The sequence below is a fragment of the Thalassophryne amazonica genome, chromosome 7, assembly GCF_902500255.1.
Source record: "Thalassophryne amazonica chromosome 7, fThaAma1.1, whole genome shotgun sequence".
In the NCBI taxonomy this organism is placed as follows: Eukaryota; Metazoa; Chordata; class Actinopteri; order Batrachoidiformes; family Batrachoididae; genus Thalassophryne; species Thalassophryne amazonica.
The window spans coordinates 15,971,979-15,992,845 of record NC_047109.1 but is presented as its reverse complement, the minus strand read 5'-3'; the positions used below and the strand labels follow the sequence as shown (position 1 = coordinate 15,992,845).

The following is a 20,867-nucleotide window of genomic DNA, read 5'->3' as shown; positions in this document are numbered from 1 at the left end:
ATTTTGGGGGAAAAAAAAAACATTTTAGTCAATTGTAGTTTCTTGTCTGTATTACGTTTGTAGAGAGGTGTCATTTTATTCAAAGCGGCATTTTGTTTTGAAGTTATTAATTCCGACCGGACTCTGTCTCGGCAGAGAGCGGCACAGCGTTTGGAGCTGTGCCAACGGAACAGAGGACAATACTCGTTTCTTGACTGCAACAAGACAAGAGTCCCAGTTAGTGACTTTAATCCACACGAAAGTGACTCGTGATATTTTAATGGCTTTGAGAGCGTCTGTAATCGACGTAGAGGAATGATCATTTTCCCGACAAACACCCTCAAAAACAACGGCTGCTCTGAAGGACCGATGAGGGAATCATTAAGCAAAAAGGCTATTCACTGGATATATCACTGGATCAAATCATTTCTTAACGATACTCGAAATGAACCGGTTCTCGATACCCAACTCTATACGGGGGCCATTTGGTGTTCCTTTTTCCCCCAGATCAACCCTATTGGAATTTTGGGTAGAAATGTCTGTCTGATGCTAACCAGTGCACAGTTTTTTGTTTGTTTTTTGTTTTTGTTTTTTCCCTGGCTGGTCCAGTGTGACGGAGCTATTAGCTGCTCTTGCAGACAACGAAGTCTGCATAATCCAGAATCCAAGAATCCCACACGGATGTGTAGAGAATGATCGAAGAGGTCACATTAGATCGGGTGCCTTCTTTCTTCTTTTCACATGCAGATGCTGTGAAAATCCAACACACACAAAAACAAAAATCAAAATAAAGTATAAATATAAAGTGCTGTTGAGTCAGTCTCCCCCCGCCCTCCACATATTTGTGTATAATTATATTTCTAGTTGTTGAGCTTTTTGTCTGATTTGTGGATTTGGTTTCTGTGTTTGTCTAGACGGTCTGCCTGTCTGCTGCGCTGGGTAAATCGAGTCAACAGATGCTGCCATTAAAGAATGCAGGAAACATTGATGTGCAGCTAAAACTCGAGGTAATTCTGACCTTTACTTTTCTTATTAGATCTGGGGTTTGCCTAAGCCTCTGTGGCATTTCAGGGCTCAGACTGCTACATACAGCGGGGACCCGTTGATATTTTGCTCATGGTTTTTCTGCTTTACTTCTTTTTTATATTCTTTAAGCCCTCCTCCCTGTGTGCTGTGTTTATGTTCAGTTATTTTCTGCAGCTCTCTAAGTGTTCCTTCTGGCGTTTCTTCTTCTCTTGTTTGCCTCTGCTCATTCTTCTAGCCTCACTTATCTAATTTTCATAATTTTTTCAATTTCCTATCTCTTCCCCTGAGCTGCCTTCCTAATCTTCCACCTGCGTATTGCATCCCACCCCGTGTTTGCTCTCTGGTCTCACTTATTTTCCCATTTCGTCCCTCTGTGATCTTGTTTACAGAGCAGTGACACTGAAGACTGTTTCTCAGTGATGCCTAATGAACTTTCCCTCAGTGTGGGAGAGGAGCAAGGAATTGTGATCACTTTCAAAGCACACGGCAGCAGAAAGTACAGAGAAAGGTACAAAAATTCAAATGGAAAATATCCCTTGAGGTGTTAAAGCCTGTGGTGCAGAACTCGGAAATAAAACCTGGAATTCATCCATTTGCAGCACATGTAGACATTTGTGGACAGTGAAGTCAAGATTAAACCCATCACACTTGGTTAATACATGCATGCATTTAAATAAAATTTAGATAAGCAGTATCAAGCACATAAATGTATCAGTATCCTGATATGTATCGAGTCTCGGATGCCTATCGTAGTGAGTTTTGGGAAATAATATAGAACCTTACGGTTGACTTTATTGTTGTTCATACAGTTCAATATGTATTCAGTTGTGCTTTATCCCACTTCTATTTCTTTAAGTAATATTTTGTATTCGCTGTTAATTTGTGCAGACTGTGCATACGTGTCACTCTGTGTCTGTGGTTGTATTTGTTGTCTTGCAGTCTTCTCACCATCTTGGTGCTGCCTTCAGGGCCTCAGTATGAAGTCATTCTGAAAGGAGAAGTTTCTCTGGAGGGTTCTGGGAGACCCGCTGCAGTCTTGGGCGCCGGTGTGGTCGGCGACATTCCACCGATACTCTCAAATAAACAATTTGTAGCCTGGGGAGGGGTCGCTCTGGGCAGAGCTGTGTAAGCAACTTCTCAGTTTATCATTAATTTTACTGCCAAAAAAAAAATGTGTACAGGTATCTAGGGCTGCAGCTATCGATTATTTTAATAATCGAGTATTCGATCGATTATTCTGGCGATTAATCGAGTAATCACATAAAAAGTACTTTTGCGTTTTTAAACAACATCAGTAGTCCAGGACTCTCCCTAAGCAATGGCACAATGTCGCTGTGCCAAAGTCTTGACATTTTGCTGAAATGGTGATGGGATGTGGCCTTCTGTTCTTTTTTCCCCCAACTTGTATAATTTAACCATTTTGAGTTGTTTTTTTTTTTTTTTTTTTGAAGCTGGTGGACTGGGTCCATACGTGATTTTTTTATTTTTTTAATCCCTCTTTCTCTGTGATTCAGCAGATGCATTTCAGCTGGAGGTTGAACATGCAAGGCTCGCAGTCACTGTGTTTTTTTATTAAGTTACCTTGTTTGTGAAGCATTGTGTGTCGACCAAAAAAAAAAAGCGATACACTCAATGCGAGTCTGAGCAAAACAGACAGCAGCCGGCTTTGACTGTGGGTACCCGGCCGGGCCGGCCATCAGGTCAGTAGTCACTCACCACTTCGAGCAGACAGTGTTTTTTTTTTTTTTTAAATAGACAAACACTACTTCACTTTAAATGTGCAGTATTTCAGATGATCAGTGTGGACCCTCTTTCTCTTAAAAGGCTTTATTTTACTCTGTGTCACATTGGAAAGCGGTAGCTTTCAGGGCTAAATTATTAGCTGTTACACGGCCTGAGCACATGCTGTAGTCTTCTGTTGTTTTTCTGGGGACGTTACAGTGCCACACACAGGCCTGGCATATGCACTACAACGTTAAACAAAGCATCGAGGCACAGAATTTGCCTCGATTATTTTTTGTAAAAGAATTATTCGAGTAATCGTTTCAGCCCTACAGGTATCAGTTATTCACCAAAAAGCAATCTGTAAAGAAGTTGACCCTGGTAATCTGTGTTATTGTACTAAGGTTTGTTTAATGTTCATGTGACGGGACAGAGGCCATCTACTGGGAGTTTTACTCCTCACAAGCTTTTTCAACATGATGCGCAATTTATTTTGCCTCAGTGAAGAAAGGGGTAAAGTACAGCCAGCAGTAAGTCATCTCCCACAGGATGATTGATTTATTCCATGAAGGAGTAATCCTGGTCCAAATTTGAGTTTGCCTTTCCATGCATATTTCAACACTAGGATGAAGACTTGCCCTTGGAACTCTGGTTAAGCAGTTTGCCTCGCATAAAGGTTTTACATGTTTTTTCTTACAAACTGTTGTTGCATAAACAAAATCCACTGCTGTTTATCAGTCAACAGAAGTTGGTTCTGAGAAACAACTCGCCCAAAGACACACAGCAGCTACGCCTCATCATTCGTGGACAAGACCAGGACTGCTTTCAGGTAGACGGAACACTTACCATATATAGGTTGTTTTTTTCCGTAACACGACATGCTGCATTTACTGATTACTGTTTAACTTAGTGATTTGCTGCAAGTACAGCTAGTTTACATGGGTGTAACCTGTGATTACTTTGTTAATATCAGTTGTTTTAAAGCTTGTTTATTCATTAGTTAATATGTAAAATGTAAGAAATATTTTCTCACAACTAGTGTTTGCTGCCAGTCTCTGGCCTACCACTGAAAGTTCTTTAAATGACCTGCAAACAGCTAGGGCTGGGAACAGCAGTTGCAGAACACCCCTGTTCCCAATTCCAGCAGCACTGGGAACCCTATTGTTTTTGTTCTGTTTTTTATTTTTAAAAATTTATTAGTGGTTCAAGCCCGAATGGACCAGAGACAGCATTGCTTTGCAGCCGCTGTTTCCAGTCCAGTAGGGCTTGAAACGATTGTTTTCGCTCTGAATTTTATTTTTTAGTACCCCACCAAATGCACTACTGCAGCCGAGACCATACAAGCTGTAGAGGTGCCATTTTCAGAACTCGGCTGCAAAAAATGTAGACAAATCCACCTGTCCGCGGCACTTTTGCGATCTGGGCTATAACTCCCAAACTGTGCGTCACCAGTGGTGGGCACACATAACCAAAAAATTAACTTCGATAACAGATAAGATAACTGAAAAGTTATCGTTGATAAAGATAAACTGATAAACCACCCAAAAATGTATCGGAAGTTACAGATAACCGATAACCAATAAATTCCGGTGTTGTCTATGGGACATTTGCAGTTACTAAAGAGCTGAAATTGATTTTTAACACGATTACTTTTGAAAGCATCAAAAGCGGTAAAAGACCTAAAGAATAAGCAAGAATGTTTGACCATGCTGCCCCCTGCAGGAAGCAGCACAGACAAATCCTGAGAGCACCCACAAAATCAACTCTTTATTAATCATAATCATTTTTCTTTCAACATTCTGCCCCTGCTGGAAGCTCTTGTTTACAACAGCGCTCCCACAACAGAGGCACACCGAGAGCAGCCATAAGGCCAGCTCCCTATCAATTTCAACACTCCGGTCAGGCGGAGGTCTTGAAAAATACTAACTTATGGTTTTTTGAAAATACTGATAGAATAACTCCATTAATGTCAATTCTGTCATTTGTACAAAGTTAAAATATAACATATATCTTTTAATGTTGAATAAGGCACTAATTCTGAGGTTTTGTAACAAACACAGACGCAAAGCATTCTGGGTAAAAGTGCTAAACAATGATTGGTTCAGTAATCCATTATGTAAACCAACACATTAATGTGACGTGTGTCGTGTGTTGGTTTAAAGATAAATGTGCTTTTGTAAAATATACCATTTTTATTTGTAAAAACAGGCATTTTTACAGAGCCCTGGAAGTGTCATCGCAATTGCATGTTTTAAAACTTTTATGATGTTGTAAAATGTGCACTTATTAGTAAGTAAGTAAGTAAATTTATTTATATAGTGCCTTTCACAGACATAAGGCCATGTACACACATTGTCGGGTATTTGTAAAACCGAATATCTTACCCTTTCAGTTTGGGGAAGAAACTTCATCCATACTACGTCGTTTAAAAAAAAATCCATCCACATCGAACCGTATAAATGTGTTGTAATTAGTTTGCCAAACCTTTGGGTGGTGGTACTGATTAAAATTCTATCCAATCAGGAGCCTTATTCTCTTGTCGTCACTTCCACAAAAACTAAAAACATGGCGCCAACCTCGTTCGTGTGGACCGATAAGGAGTCAGAATTACTTCTAACCGTAGTTTCAGAATACAAAGTTAACAAATATATGCACACAAAAAGCGCCTGGACAGTGGACAATACCAACACTTTGAGAGCAGCCATGTACCCAGATGTTTAATACTGCCATGAACACTCCTGGCCAGTAGATGGCAGTAGCGGCCTTGAAAAAATGGCAAACAAAATTCCAGATAATCTGTGTCTGCTACATTTAAGATGCGTGGAATTTAACAAACGCAAATACACTAACGTCTATAAACCCAGAGAATATATTCACAAGAGTTTTAGGCACTAGAGGTTAATGCTGTTATCTGTGGACCCTGAACAGAGTGTCTGAAATACATTTGTCCTGTCGTGAACGTCTGAGATTACCTTATGCTACCCATAATGCATTGCTGCCTGGCACAGCATGTGCTCAGAAAACCTTAAAAATTAGCACATTACTTTAAAACGAAAACATATCTGATATTTTCACTTTATAAACTTCAGACATGACAATAATTTTAAATAACTTGTCTAAAATGAGTGGTTAAAATTTGAACCATAAGTTAAACATGTATGCCTCTGGATGACTTGGTGACATTGCGATTATATCTGTATGGTGTTAAAGGAAATGACTTTTTTTTTTGGTCATCAGTTCTCCTTTGGTTACAGAGGATAGAACAACATGCCTATTAGGAAACTTTTAACAGGTAGGTCTCAACAGCTTTAACAGTTTTAAAAATGTTTTTCACTGTTCAGCTTAGTTTAGTACGTTATTGGTCTAAAAGTTATCGGACGGTAATTCATCGGAAGATAATTACTTCGATGATGGTTTTTAAATTTATCTAAAAAGGTAATCCGATAATGAAAACATTATCTTCAATAATTATCTGTTATCGGATTATCGGAAGTGTGCCCACCACTGTGCGTCACACATTAAAGTTCCTTATATGAACACGTTCACTGGCTAAGTTAGGCCACGCCCATTTTCACAAATTGGTAAAATATCCAAAACTGACTTTTTGAGATGCAATCCAGACCGTTGCTCTGATCACCACTAAACTTTGCACACAGAGTCTACTAACCTCAGAAGCTTAAGTTATTAAAATGAGCTTGATGGGCCAGAAGCTCCCTGAGAAATAAAACATGAACTTCTTGTTTAAAACACATGACACAGGAAGTTGGGCTCATCTTCACAACAGTAACTCCGCTATGGACAAAACTCACCTATCTCATGCATAATGGTGCAGAGAGACTGCACCATTAGCTGCAAAAATAGTTTCGACTGGACATTAGGGGGGCGCCATCAATCTCAAAAGTTTATATCTCAAAATTGTTCATCAGAATTGTACAAAATTTCACAAGGCTTGGGGCAACTCTTAACCAGGGATGAAAAATGTCTGCTTTTTGACAGATTTCTGCTTTTTTCAATCAGACATCTTGTTGGGCAGCAAGCGGCCCTTGATGCAAAGCTGTTGGTTTTTATATTGCATTATATTCATTTTTCCTAATCAGCATATGTCTGTGAGTAGTACTTAGCTTTTTATGTTCAACTAACCTGTTATGGTCTTCTGAAACAGTTAATATATTTTATAACTTAAAAATGGGAGCGATACTAATGCGTTAACATGTCTATGGCATGTTCAATGTTAAAGTTAGCATTAAGCTATCGCCTGTCAGCACGTTTGTGTGCATTTGTGTTCAGTGTAATAATTAATGACTCAGCGTTTGTTGACCTAAAATAGTCAAACACAAACAATGCTAGTTTATAACTTCAGGAAGGTAGACAACGAGCTACAACCTTATTTTTATCCATATGAGCCGTCCTCTGAGCTGGAAAAACAATATTGATCTGAACGAGCAAGCGGTGGAGAAACGGAAGCTTAGGGACCGTCTACAAAATGCAAAAATGAAAAGAGACACCACAAAAATATTAAAGAAATTCAGGTGTAGTGTCACCAAATTCACTGAACACATCAGTGGTCTTCTGCTGGTTATACTATAGCACTCAGTTTGGAAAAATGTCTTTCTAAAAATTTAAGGGAATTTTTCATTGTTTAAATTTTCAGTGACATCATTGTTATAAGGTGTAGTGACAAAAATTACTGCACACATCAGTGGGGTCCTGCTGGATATACTCAGTTCAGAAAAAATGTGCAAAAATTTAATTTTTGTGATTTTTATCATTAAAATAATAAAATGAGCAATAAAATGCACTAATTCACTAAAATTTATTTATTTTTTCCACAATTTACCCTCCAGCCCTCCCACACTTGGTCCCTTTTTAAAGTGTGGGTTTTCAATTTACAGCTGTCACATTTTTTAAATGCAGTCCAAAAAAAGACACTCCTGCACAGTCCAGCCTGTGTGCGCATCCGTGTGCCAGGCTGCAGTTCACTTGTGTTCCAGAGTCATTAAATGCTCTTCTTCTCACTGGCTTTATTTCTTCCATGGCTGAGTTGGCCGGTGAGCCAACTTTTAAATTTATGTTATTCCATTATTGTCTGCAAAATTGCTCTCTTGCACACTCGCGTTCTGCGTAAATGCTCGTCTTCATTTTGACACCGGTGATCCAACTTTTAACTTTGTGTTCGTCCATTATTGTCTGCAAAATCACTCTTTTGTGAGCTGGCATTCTGCGTAAATGCTCGTCTTGAGTGTGAGTCATTGCGTCACTGCACACACACAGTAGAGCTCATTTGATCCATTATAACAAGATGTTAAATCTATCGTAAACCTACTTGTACAGTTGCTTATAAAGAAGAAATAAACATGCAACTGTTTTACCAAGCTATTAGAATAAAAACATTACAAATGCTCACCTTTTAAGCTGTTCCAAATATGTTCTCCACCTCAGCGCACGAGGCGGAGAGAGGAGAAAAAGGGTCCAGATAAAACAGTCCTCTGTGATTCCAGAAGCAATGAGAAGTGTTTTCAATTTCAAAGTTCTGACAGAAAATGATTAATCCATTATTAAAATAATTATTTTATATACAGTGTCCAGCACACATAGCAGGTGGAATTGACACAACGAAGTGCGCAGCCAGGAGCCAAAATAGCCTGTCCTGTCCTCGTAGCTGCCAGGTGCCCAGATAATGGGCTGTTAACAGCCTTGTCCTCACCAAAAACATGCCTCTTAAATGCTTGTTTGTCCTTGTAGTACCTCATACACAAACTGCCCCACGCTGTTGTTGCTAAATTTTGAACTTCTTGAAACTGGTGTTAAGGGGACCATCACCTCCCCTTAAATTTTAGGGGAGGTGATGATCTAGTGGTTAAGCATTGGGCTTAAGACCAGAGGATCCTTGGTTCAAAGCCCAACCTGACAATCACTAAGGGCCCATGGGCAAGGTCCTTAATCCCCTAGTTGCTCTTGGTGTGTAGTGGGCGCCTTGCATAGCAGCAGCCTGAGATCGGGGTGAATGTGAGGCATTGATGTGTAAAGCGCTTTGAGTGTCTGATGCAGATGGAAAAGCATTATATAAATGCAGTTTATTTATTCATGCTTCACTCAGAGGTGAGCCTTGTTATAGGCGAATATTCTGCCTCTAAGAGCCTCTCAGAGCCACTATTCTCCCACGATTGTTGAATAACTGGACTCTTGCCAAAGAAAACATGCTTTGTGGCTCATTCATTATTCAGTGGGACCAGGGCTTCAGTGACAAGTTGGTGCCTCAAATGGGAAAGTAATTATCTGAAATTATGTGCATAAAAAGCATAAAATTCATACCTTAGCAATGTATCCATCAAAGACCATCAGAGATCAAAGAAGAATTTTCCATGTTTTGATATGAACAGCTTTAAATTACATTCAGACTGAGCACTGCAGATGCCATATTTTCTCTGGGGGTGATGATGAAGTGCAGAGAAGACCAGTGAAATGCCCAGAGGGATGAGGTGGCATCATGCAGAGGCGCGGCCACTGTTGAAATGATGGCTGGACTTGAGATAAAAATTAGCAAAGCCCAAAAATCTTTGCACCTCCACTGCTCAATTGCGATCCCCCTTCTCTGGGTCCATTTGGATCTCACCCTGAGCAATCACAAATCCTAAAAAGAAAACCGTGAGTCTATGAAATTCACATTTCTCGCTTTGACATGCAAGTGATTTTGCAGCAGCGTTTCTAAGACAAAACGTACATGGCGCATGTGGGTCTCCTCGTTGGGAGAGAATATTAGAACATCGTTAAGCTATACAAACATGAATTTGCTGAGATATTCACGAAGAACGTCGCTAACCAAATTTTGAAATATGGCGGGCGCATTAGTTAGCCCAAATGGCATGACAAGATATTTGTAATGACCAGACGGAGTGTTAAAGGCTGTTTTCCGTTGCGAAGGTCCAGCTTAGTGAAGACTGTGGCGCCCTCTAGCAGCTCGAACGCAGAAGCAGTGAGAGGCAGCAGGTACTGGTTCTCAATTGTGACGTCATTGAGGCCGCGTTAGTCGATGCACAGGCGGAGGGTTTTATCTTTTTTCCACAAACAAGAACCCTGGCCCGGCGGACGAAGACGAGGGTCGAATCAAACCTGCCTCCAATGAATACTGAATGTAATTGTCCATGGCAACGTATTCAGGTGCTGACAGAGAGAATAGTTTCCCCGGGGAGGACTAGTTCCTGGCAGTAGCTCGTTAGCACAATCATACGGACGATGTAGCGGTAAAGATTTAGCTTTACTGAAGACCTGGGCTAAATCATAACAAGACAGGACTCCGGAGAGGTCCGAATTAGAGGTCGGAACCAACCAAACGCCGTCCCCCACAAGTGGGTCCCCATGAACTGATTTGTCCTTTAGACCAGTCAAAATTCAGGCCATGTTTCTTCAGCCAGGGATGCCCCAAAATAGCTAAATGAGTCATTTTGTCAAATACATGAAAACTGCTTGTCTCAGAATGATTTTCAGCTATAATTAACCGGACTGACTGGGTACGATGAGTAATTTGACCAAGTTTGCAGCCATTCACTGCATGCACTGCCAGAGGATGCAAGAGACTATATAACTTAAGGTGCAGGGACCTGGCGATAGATGACCGTAGTAAATTAGCATTTGAGCTTGAATCAATGAACACTGGAGCAGATAAAGATGAGTGCTCTGAGACAAATTTAGCTGAGATCACATTCTGTGGTGTCGAAGAAGAAATAGAACTATGACTCACCCATAGTACCGGTTTTGACTGCACAGGGGCACCCCTGACCAGACAATCAGAGATCACATGCCCTGCCTGTCCACAGTAAAAATACAGAGCCTCAACTCTAAGGCGCTGCCGTTCCTCCATTTATAAACTGGTGCGACCCAGCTGCATGAGTTAGTCTGTGGAGCTATGAGGAGAGCTGGTGCCGAGATGAGACGGGGTGATGGCTCGTGCAGGTAGCGTAGCAGAATGCTGAGCTGGGAGGCGGTGCTCCTGTCGAGGTCGGTCCGCCAGACGACGGTTGGTGTGGATGGCGAGAGCAATAAGCTTGTCCAGATCTTCGGGAGATCAGCTGCAATAAGCTGGCCCTGGATTTGGTCAGAAAGATCCTGGAAGAACATGTCCTGGAGAAGCAGCAGGATTCCACTCACTCTTGGATGCCAGGATGCGGAAGTCAACTGCGTAGTCAGCAGCTCGTCTGTTTCTTGCTTGAGTTTCATCATTGATTGTGCTGCTTCATGTCCCGTCGACGTATGTTGGAAAACTTGCAGGAGCACTGTCTTGAATGCTTGGAGGGAGACACATGAGGAGGATTGCCTGCTCCACTCTGCCGTCGCCCAGGCTGCTGCCCGGCCAGTAAGATGGCTTATCATGAATGCCATCATCGCCTTTTCACATGGAATCATTGATAACATTAATTCAAAGTGAAGTTTACGCTGCGTTATAAATGGTTTGATGTCCCCGCACTCGCCGGAGAAACATTCTGGTTGTGGCAGCTGGTTACAAAAAACTGATTCAACTGTGGAAGCTGGCAGGGCTGCACTCGGTCCCAGAACTGGATGACTGAGGACTCACACTCAGTTCAGAATTTCAAGGTCGTTTACTGGTTGCGTATGCAGGGTCTGGTACACAGAAAGGCAGTCAAAGAACAGCAAACAAATCCCGAACAGCAGGCAAAAGGCATGGTCGACAAAACAGGCAGTAGGTCAAAAAACACCAGGAAGCAGGCGGGCGAGGAAAACACAAGGAATTGAGCTGGAACCGATGGCATAAAGCGCACCGATCTGGCAAGGAACTAGTGCAACCAGTGAAGCTTACAAACAACCTGGTGATGAGCTACAGATTACAAACAAGTACTAGGAAAACTCCCAAACAGGGTGTGGCCCAAACAGTGAGCACGCAGCACCAAGTGAGACAGACAAGAGAAATCACACATAGGCAAATAAATTACAGTTCCTGTTTGCACATAGAATGAAGCAACACTTCTTCTGTGTTTTTATGCATTATGCCACTGTCACAGTGGCATATTCGTAGAGCTGCTCATTGCAGCGTTGTTTCATTTAAATATGCCCGAAATACGCGCGTACTTAGCCTTTAACAGTGTTCGTTCATACTTGCAGCTGCGTGTGTTCGCGTTTTAATGTGTGCACGCAGTCGCGTGTGCCATGCCGCACCAGTTTCAGTGCTATTTTCTGCCTCTGTGGAAGTGCGCTCTGTTCTCTATGGTGTGGTGCGGCTCAAAAACAGTCATTTAACATTATTATTATGATTTATTATTTTTTTATGCAGCGAGTGTGCGTTTATTTTAGAGTCTCAGCACTTTTCAGCTTTGATCAGACTGATCGATCAGGGCGTTTGATGAGCGCACCGACATGCAGCGAGTGCGCGTTTATTTTAAAGAGTCACAGCTCTGGTGTGTGTGTGTGTGTGTGTGTGTGTGTGTGTGTGTGTGTGTGAGTGAGGGAGAGAGATGCACAGTACTGTTGAAGCGTGGGCGGGCTCACAATAGCGGACAGTAGCACGGCGCTGCGTGTACTCGCGTGAAGGCTCCATGCTGTGCTGTACGCCGAAGAAAATTAAACATGTTTAATTTCTTCCATCCTACGCGTGTAGCCCTCAACATAATGCTGTGTATTGACAAAAAAACCCTCGTGAAGTGGGCGGAGAGCTGCTCATTACAGCGTAGACAATACGCTGTAATGTGCAGCTCTACGAATATGCCAATGTGAAAGGGGTTTTACATTCCAGATTTCGACATTCATGTCAGGTGTTGCTCTGGATTTGAGCTCACTCATTTTTCAATGTGAGGATCCAGGTTGAATAGTGATGCCACTTTGGATGATTTACAGTCCACATCTATATTTTCCCCAAATGGAAAACAGAGAAAACTGACAACAGGCTCTTTGGAGGCAAAGTCAGTGAAGCGCCTGTCAAATTCTGACAAGATGCTCTGCACATTATCATCATAACGTGGACTCTTAGGCTCAGCGGTCTTTGTCTTGGTGCTTACGTTCTGAGCCATGTGTGGAAAGTTCTGCAGGTCCCACTGTTGCAACCTGCTTGATAGCACATGTAATTTGCTGTTAAACTTGCTTTCAAATCCAAAAGCTGTGTATGTTCAGCATGGTTTGAACGCTTCAGAAATTCTTTAATTTCAGGCAAACAACCATTCCAGAAAGGGCTGGACTGAAAGATGCACGACGCGCAGGTGCTGAAAAGATCACAGGCATGTGCAGGAGACCTGAAAAAAAACCCGCTTGTGTGTCGTGGTGGTGGCTGCTGTATCAATTGTATTACGTTACTAAACAATTATATAGATTTATAATACAAAACTGTCAAAAGAGGTAATAGAGATAAGGGTAAAGATGATTGAATATATCATTGGAGCAGTAAATTGATCACTCCATGTGAATGCTCTGTGCAGGTACAGTCGGAAATTACAGGACTGTTGCCACGAGCAACAGCTGAGTTGTTTCAAACTAAGCTGTTGCTTGTGGCAGGAGTGTGGTTTTTTTTATTTTTGGTTTAAAAAAATCATTGTATCAATCAATCAATCAACTTTTTTCTTATATAGCACCAAATCACAACAAACAGTTGCCCCAAGGCGCTCCATATTGTAAGGCAAGGCCAGGGTGGGACTAACGGCGGCTAAGCTACCTTGGTCCGCACCGACTACAGGGGCCTGGCTAGCTGTAGAATTTTCCACGGTGCGGAGCCGAGTCTCCAATTCGCCCAGCCTGGCCTCCAAAGCTACGAATAAGCTGCACTTATTACAAGTACCGTTACTGCTAAAGGAGGCCGAGGAATAACTAAACATTTCACACCCAGAGCAGAAAAGTACGGGAGAGACAGGAGAAGCCGCCATGCTAAATCGGCTAAGAGCTAGTAGCTACGCAACCTAGCGGATTCCTAAAAACACACAAAGTGAATAATGTGTAAATAATTTAGAGGTGATTCAGCAGAAGGAGTGCCCCAATCAAGGCACCAAACAGGCCATGAAGCAGCACAGGCAACGCACAACAACAGCGAACGCACGACAACGGTGCTAAAATAAAATAAAAATCGACTAAACACGCTGTGGAGCAGCACAGATAATGCACGGCAACAGTGCTAAAAAAAAAAAAATAGTAAAAAAAATAAATAAAAACGAAAGCGTTAGCAAGCTAGTTAGCTTGCCAACGCTGATGAAAGTTAGCTGATAAAAGTGCTCCGTCGCGATGTTTCGACCGTTAGAGGTCTTCCTTAGGCATTGGAGCACAGTAAAAAAGTAAAAAAAAAAAAAAAAGTAAAAAGGTAAAAAAGTAAAAAAAGTCTTGAAAAACACTGTTAGTTCAAGTCCAAAGCAGCAGGTACCAGTCTCTGTGTAAACAGTCCCAACAGAGAGCCAAAATTCTGATGCAATCTCACTCCGAAGACCAAGTCGGCCAGTGTGTCTGAAACTCCCAAAATCCACACAAAAGATTAATTCTGGCCTATTTAAGGTGCCTGAGCCCAGTGAAGCAGACCCCCCCCCCCCCACCCACATAAAAAATAATCCAAGCAAACAAGATGTAATTTCTGACGGTACATGAACGCAGCAGCGATCTGCGCTGTGTTCACGTGGACTGATCAGTTTACTGCTCTGATGATATACTCAAGCGTCTTTACACTTATATTTATTACCCCTTTTTTAGCTTTGTGTTATAAATCAATATATATGGCTTAGTAACATAAAACAGTGATAGAGTAGCCACCATACAGTAGTGTTCAGAATAATAGTAGTGCTATGTGACTAAAAAGATTAATCCAGGTTTTGAGTATATTTCTTATTGTTAAATGGGGAAACAAGTACCATCTACAAGTAGATTCAGTAGTTTCTCACAAATCCAACAAGACCAAGCATTCATGATATGCACACTCTTAAGGCTATGAAATTGGTAAAAAAACAAAAAAAAAGTAGAAAAGGGGGTGTTCACAATAATAGTAGTGTGGCATTCAGTCAGTGAGTTCATCAAGTTTGTGGAACAAACAGCTGTGAATCAGGTGTCCCCTATTTAAGGATGAAGCCAACAGCTGTTGAACATGCTTTTCTCTTTGAAAGCCTGAGGAAAATGGGACGTTCAAGACATTGTTCAGAAGAACAGCGTAGTTTGATTAAAAAGTTGATTGGAGAGGGGAAACTTATACGCAGGTGCAAAAAAATTATCGGCTGTTCATCTACAATGATCTCCAATGCTTTAAAATGGACAAAAAAAAAAAAAAACAGAGATGCGTGTAAGAAAATGGAAAACAACCATCAAAATGGATAGAAGAATAACCAGAATGGCAAAGGTTCACCCATTGATCCGCTCCAGGATGATCAAGGACAGTCTGGAGTTGCCTGTAAGTGCTGTGACAGTTAGAAGATGCCTGTGTGAAGCTAATTTATTTGCAAGAATCCCCCACAATGTCCCTCTGTTAAATAAGACGTGCAGAAGAGATTACAATTTGCCAAAGAACACATCAACTGGCCTAAAGAGAAATGGAGGAATATTTCGTGGACTGATAAGAGTAAACTGTTCTTTTTGGGTCCAAGGGCCGGAGACAGTTTGTGAGATGACCCTCAAACTGTGAATTCAAGCCACAGTTCACAGTGAAGACAGTGATGCATGGTGGTGCAAGCATCATGATATGGGCATGTTTCTCCTACTATGGTGTTGGGCCTATACATCGCATACCAGGTATCATGGATCAGTTTGGATATGTCAAAATAATTGAAGAGGTCATGTTGCCTTATGCTGAAGAGGACATGCCCTTGAAATGGGTGTTTCAACAAGACAATGACCCCAAGCACACTAGTAAACGAGCAAAATCTTGGTTCCAAACCAACAAAATTAATGCCTTGCAGATGTGAAGAAATCATGAAAAACTGTGGTTATACAACTAAATACTAGTTTAGTGATTCACAGGATTGCTAAAAAAAGCAGTTTGAACATAATAGTTTTTAGTTTGTAGCGTCAACAGCGGATGCTACTATTATTGTGAACACCCCCTTTTCTTTTTTTTCCTAATAGTCCAGTTTCATAGCCTTAAGAGTGTGCATATCATGAATGCTTGGTCTTGTTGGATTTGTGAGAATCTACTGAATCTACTGGTACCTTGTTTCCCATGTAACAATAAGAAATATACTCAAAACCTGGATTAATCTTTTTAGTCAAATAGCACTACTATTATTCTGAACACTACTGTACCTCCGCTGAGCCACCTAATGTCTGTGTGCAGCAGATATGTGTCTCCTCCAGGTGCGAACAGAATAAATGCATCCTCAGACTCCTGGCCTGAACAGAACACTGCAATCTTGTTCACCACATTCATCACTCTTCGTATTTAGGGACCATAAATCTTTGTGCTGCTCGCCCACTTTTCAGTTCCTGGACTTTTCGGGTGAGCAGAGGGGATTTAGCCGGGTTAGCATTAGAAGTTAGCATCGTATTTCTTGTGAATTGTCTGAAATGCTGCTCCAGATTCCCTTTCTTCAGTAAAGCCACATTTACATAGCAGATAAGACAGATGGATTTGCCATGCGAATAAATGAAAAAATAATCCAGGATGAAAATTATAATTTTTTGCAGCTCCCATTGGAGGTCTTGGGAGATGATGCTACACAGGAAGAGGAGAACTCCTCCTCCGTGTTAACTGAGAGTCGCACCGAGTGATGTGGAGAGTGTGGCCAGATGGTTTTCTTTAATTTGTTCTGGACCCACAATGCACAGAAGAGATTTTTTTTTTTTTTTAAATATTTGGTCTAACTTGGAAACACGTTGGATCCCAAAGCAAAACCAGAAGAATACTGCTAAAGAGGGGGTGGATGGATGGATTACCTCATGTTACCCTTTGCTACTCTGGGCTAAATAGTACAAAATAGTTGAATCGTGTTGTTGAACCAACAGCCTAAAACTCCTTTTTTTTTTGTTTGTTTGTTTTTAAGAGATTGGTACAGGTGTTGAAACTTTTCATTATTTCTACTGGATGTTCTAAACCTGTTATTCATACATGTGTTTGTCCCTCAGCTCCAGAGTTTGTTCAGTCCTGAGGAGCGTTTGACCCGACACGGGGAGCTCTCCATTCGTCCAAAGGAAGATGTGACCATCCACTTGCTTTTTGCTCCCACCAGAGTGGCCTCCATTTTGGCCAAGTTGGAGATCAAACAGTCTGGAGTCCGGCCTTCACAACCTGGGGTCAAATTCACTGTGAGCATCCCATCCCCTTTAACTCTCTGTAGTTAACATCACGTTTTCACATCACTTAATAGTTCATTCTTTTCCCCTTTATGTTCTTGTTGCTTGTCTTCAAAACATATATTGCACAGCTGCTGTTTCTGGAGAAGAAGTCTTCCTGTTGTGAAACACTGGTTCATTTTATTATGTGCTCAGTTACAAGAAATTCTTTGAATTACTGACCTCTTGTTTGCCATTTTTGCTGTATAATAGCCGGTTTAAATGTATATTAGTCCATAATATTAAGCCCTGCCCTCTTACACATAACAGAAGAATCAGCGCACATGCTTTTATTTTAGTTTTTTAAGCTCCTAACAAACAAATGGGTTCTGTGAGCAACTACTCAAGATTTTAGCTTGTGCTGGGCAGTGTTGGCATGGTTACTTTGAAAAAGTAATCTAATTACTGATTACCTTGAAAAAGTAATTTAGTTATTTTACTGATTACTCAATTTTAAAAGTAACTAACTTAGATTACTAGTTACTTTATTAGTTACTTCTAGCAGCTACCGACATCTCCCTGCCACCTCAACATGAAAATAACCCGTTTTTGCCAATACTAACTTTATAGTCACCCTTTCTTGACTTCAATGAACATAAATACTTTTTTTATTAAAAAAAAAACAGACATCTTTCTTGACCGCATATTTAATTGTTCACAGCACTGTAACAGAAAACTTACAATTTATAATCTACATTGCTTATAAATGTAACTAAATGTAATTCAATTCTTTCTAACATTTTTCTAACATTTAAATTCTAAACATTTTAATTTTAAAATTATTATAGTATTAGCAGTAGTAGTATGGAAAAATTGTCTTCAAAAGTGGACCTTTAATCTAGGGGGTGTGGGGGGAGCGTGCCAAGCTCCCCCCCCCCACACACACACACCCTTTCCACCTGGATTCGCCCCTTTTTGTCATGTCATCCTCAGAAAGAGATGTTGGGCGAATTTGGGTTGAAAAAACAAATGTTAGCATTTGTTAATGCGTGCGGATCAGCTGTTTTTAGCGAGGACACACATGGTTGGCACAGAGTTGGCACATGGCACAGTTTTAAAGAAAAATAGTAAAAATGTCTTTGTAAAGCTCAGTGCAGTGCAGCTGTCACTGTGCTTTGAGAGACGACAACTGTTCTTTCAACTCGGAGTTGTGCTGCAGAAAACAGGAAAAGCTTGCAGCATCAAACGCTTTGTGGGTGAAGTGGCAAGTTCACTCGAACACTGACCTCCACCTGCTGCGATCGACCCACAATACAAAAATAATCGTAACACACAGTGACTTGGAGAAGTAACTTTAATCGGATTACTGATTTGGAACATGAATGCATTAGATTACTCGTTACTGAAAAAAGTGGTCAGATTAGAGTAACACGTTACTAAGCAATGCGTTACGGGCATCTCTGGTGATGAGTTAAGCTATGCACGTAATGTTAGTGTAGAGAGGTGGATGTTTTGAGTTCAGAATGGGGAGGTGGTAGGCCCGAAAGGGTATTATGTTGTGATTTTCGTTCGTCCAGCTGTCTGTTTTTCTGTCCTTCCCAAAATGGTGTTCTGAAATCAACTCCTCTCATGTTTTTATGAAGAACTTTGTGAAACTTGGTTCAGGTCCTTGTTCTAGGTTGATAATAGGCATATTATCATGTTGTTCGAGTTGGGCCTATTTTTTGCAGAGTTATGGCCCTTGATTAACAAATCTAGACTCCTTCAGTTTCATGAGTGGGTGCCTGCATTCTGATAAACTCCTTTTTAGTAGGAGTTTTTGGAACTTGGTACAAGTCCTTGTTATAGGTTAATACGGATATTGTAATATCTTACAAGACTGACACATTTTGACAGAGTTATAGTCTTTGATTAACAAACCTGGACACAGCTAGTGTTCCATGAGTTGGTGTCTGCATTCTGACATCAACTGTCACATACCTTGAAATGTTATCAGAATGTAGCAAGAGTTTGTACCAAAGCAGCATTTGCCAGCGGGGGGTGTTGTGCTCTCGGAGCACTGTTGTTGTAAGCTGGCGTTCCCTGTAGCGCCTCAAACATTTGAAAGTACAACCAGTATTATAATCTTCAGCTTGGCTGCTTTGAAGTCTTCATTAGCATTGGCTGTCTAGTCTAATTGGTTTCCATCTTTGTTCAGATACCCCTGTCAGGACACGGTGGGACCAGCAACATCATCTTGGAGGACCAGAGGAAACGGGCAGATGGCTATGTGGCGACTCTGAGGGATGTCGCAGTTGGTCGTGTCAGTAAAGTGTGTCTGTGTGTGAGGAACACTGGCTCCAGAGCAGCGTTCATCAAAACCGTGGTCTTCACCGATGTGCAAACCCGATCCGTTATGGAGCCGTCTGTCACCTGCGTCGACCCATCACAGTTCATACTGAAGGAGAGGACGCAAGAGGTAGGACAGTGAGGACGGCATGTCCTGATCCGGTTTTATTAGCCTCCAATCCCCGACGATCGCTTCACTGCTTCCAAACCAAAGCAGAAAGTATGAATAAAGGAATAAATATATAATAAATATTCTGTTTCACACTGATTTTATGACGTCACATGCACTGAAAAGGATCACATGGTTTGGACCCCCTATCCTGCATATACCAATGCATACAACCCTTATGGTAAATGACAGTCAACTAGAATGGAGCAGCTCCTTTTTGAGTAATGTTTAAATGAGGAAATATAAATCTAATAGGACAGTAACACAAGAGTTCACTGGGGATTAAACCCAGAATACTTTCTCTCAAAGGTCTAAGAAATTATTTCTTTTCCCCCACGGCTTGAACCAACTTAACAGCTGTTTCATTAAGTTCATGATCTGAGCCTTTGTTTATTTTTAATTTCCTGGCTAATACCACCAAAGACAGTAACTATACATTACAGCTTTCATTCCTGATTGACTTTGTTGTCTCGCCGAGCTAAAGCTCGTTGTCTTGATGTTTGAATGTGTCCTTAATAACATGCTCGTACTGTTTGTTCTCTCAGGTGATCACAGTGCTGGTGAAATCCACTCAGAGGGAGGAGAATCTGTCTCAGATGTCCAGCGGCCTGCTGGCCACCCTCTGTCTGTTCTGTGGAGACGAAGTCTCCAGGCAGCAGTACAGGAGGTAAGCTGCACTACAGGAGCTCTTTTGTTTTTTTTGTTTTTTTGTGTAAAGGAGCCAGTTTAGTTCCTGAACTACAGTCGCTAAGCTAAATGCATTGAAAGCACCTTGTGATGGTACAGAAACATTGGGTGAACTTCAAAACACTGAACATTCATTGAATGATCACGTGCAAGCTTCTTCCAGCTGACGTGCACATCGACAACCAGCTGTGGTTTCAGACTTAAAACAGCATGAGTTACTATGCCTCAGAAATACACTGCAGGTGCAAATCCTTTAAATGGTAAATGGACTGCATTTATATCTGCATCAGACGCTCAAAGCGCTTTTACAGTAATGCTTCACATTCAACCCGATGTGAGGGTGCTGCCGTACAAGGTGCTCACTACACACCGGGTGAATGTGAGGCATTAGTGTGTAAAGCACTTTGAGCGTCTGATGCAGATGGAAAAGCGCTATATAAATGCAGTCCATTTACCATTTAAGGACCTTGCCCAAGGGCCTTTAGTGATTTTTCCGGTCAGGCTGGGAATTGAACTGAGGACCCTCTGGTCTCGAGCCCAATCCTTTAACCACTCACCTCTCCTTTAGAAATATCATGCCTCACACATAACAAACCCGATGTTAATTATTCAATTCAAAATCAATGACAGACTCTAAATCCAGATTAGAAAGAGCAAGCATACATGCATATAATAGCAAAAAAACAATAAAACTTGAGATAAAATAGATACAGTATCCTCCACGCTGTGTGTATGTATGTATGTATGTGTATGTATGTATGTATGTATGTGTGTGTGTGTGTGTATG

At 41.3% G+C, this 20,867-nt stretch overlaps 1 protein-coding gene across 1 annotated transcript in view; it reads left to right on the top strand.

Annotated features, from left to right (window-relative positions):
* Positions 1–20,867, top strand: part of cep192 (centrosomal protein 192) — a 174,309-nt gene that overhangs the window by 100,685 nt on the left and 52,757 nt on the right. Inside the window, 7 exon segments of the mRNA XM_034173891.1 lie at positions 894–986; positions 1,395–1,513; positions 1,945–2,130; positions 3,466–3,556; positions 16,750–16,929; positions 19,094–19,354; positions 19,939–20,060. Of these exon segments, the coding sequence (XP_034029782.1) occupies positions 894–986; positions 1,395–1,513; positions 1,945–2,130; positions 3,466–3,556; positions 16,750–16,929; positions 19,094–19,354; positions 19,939–20,060 (1,052 nt within the window).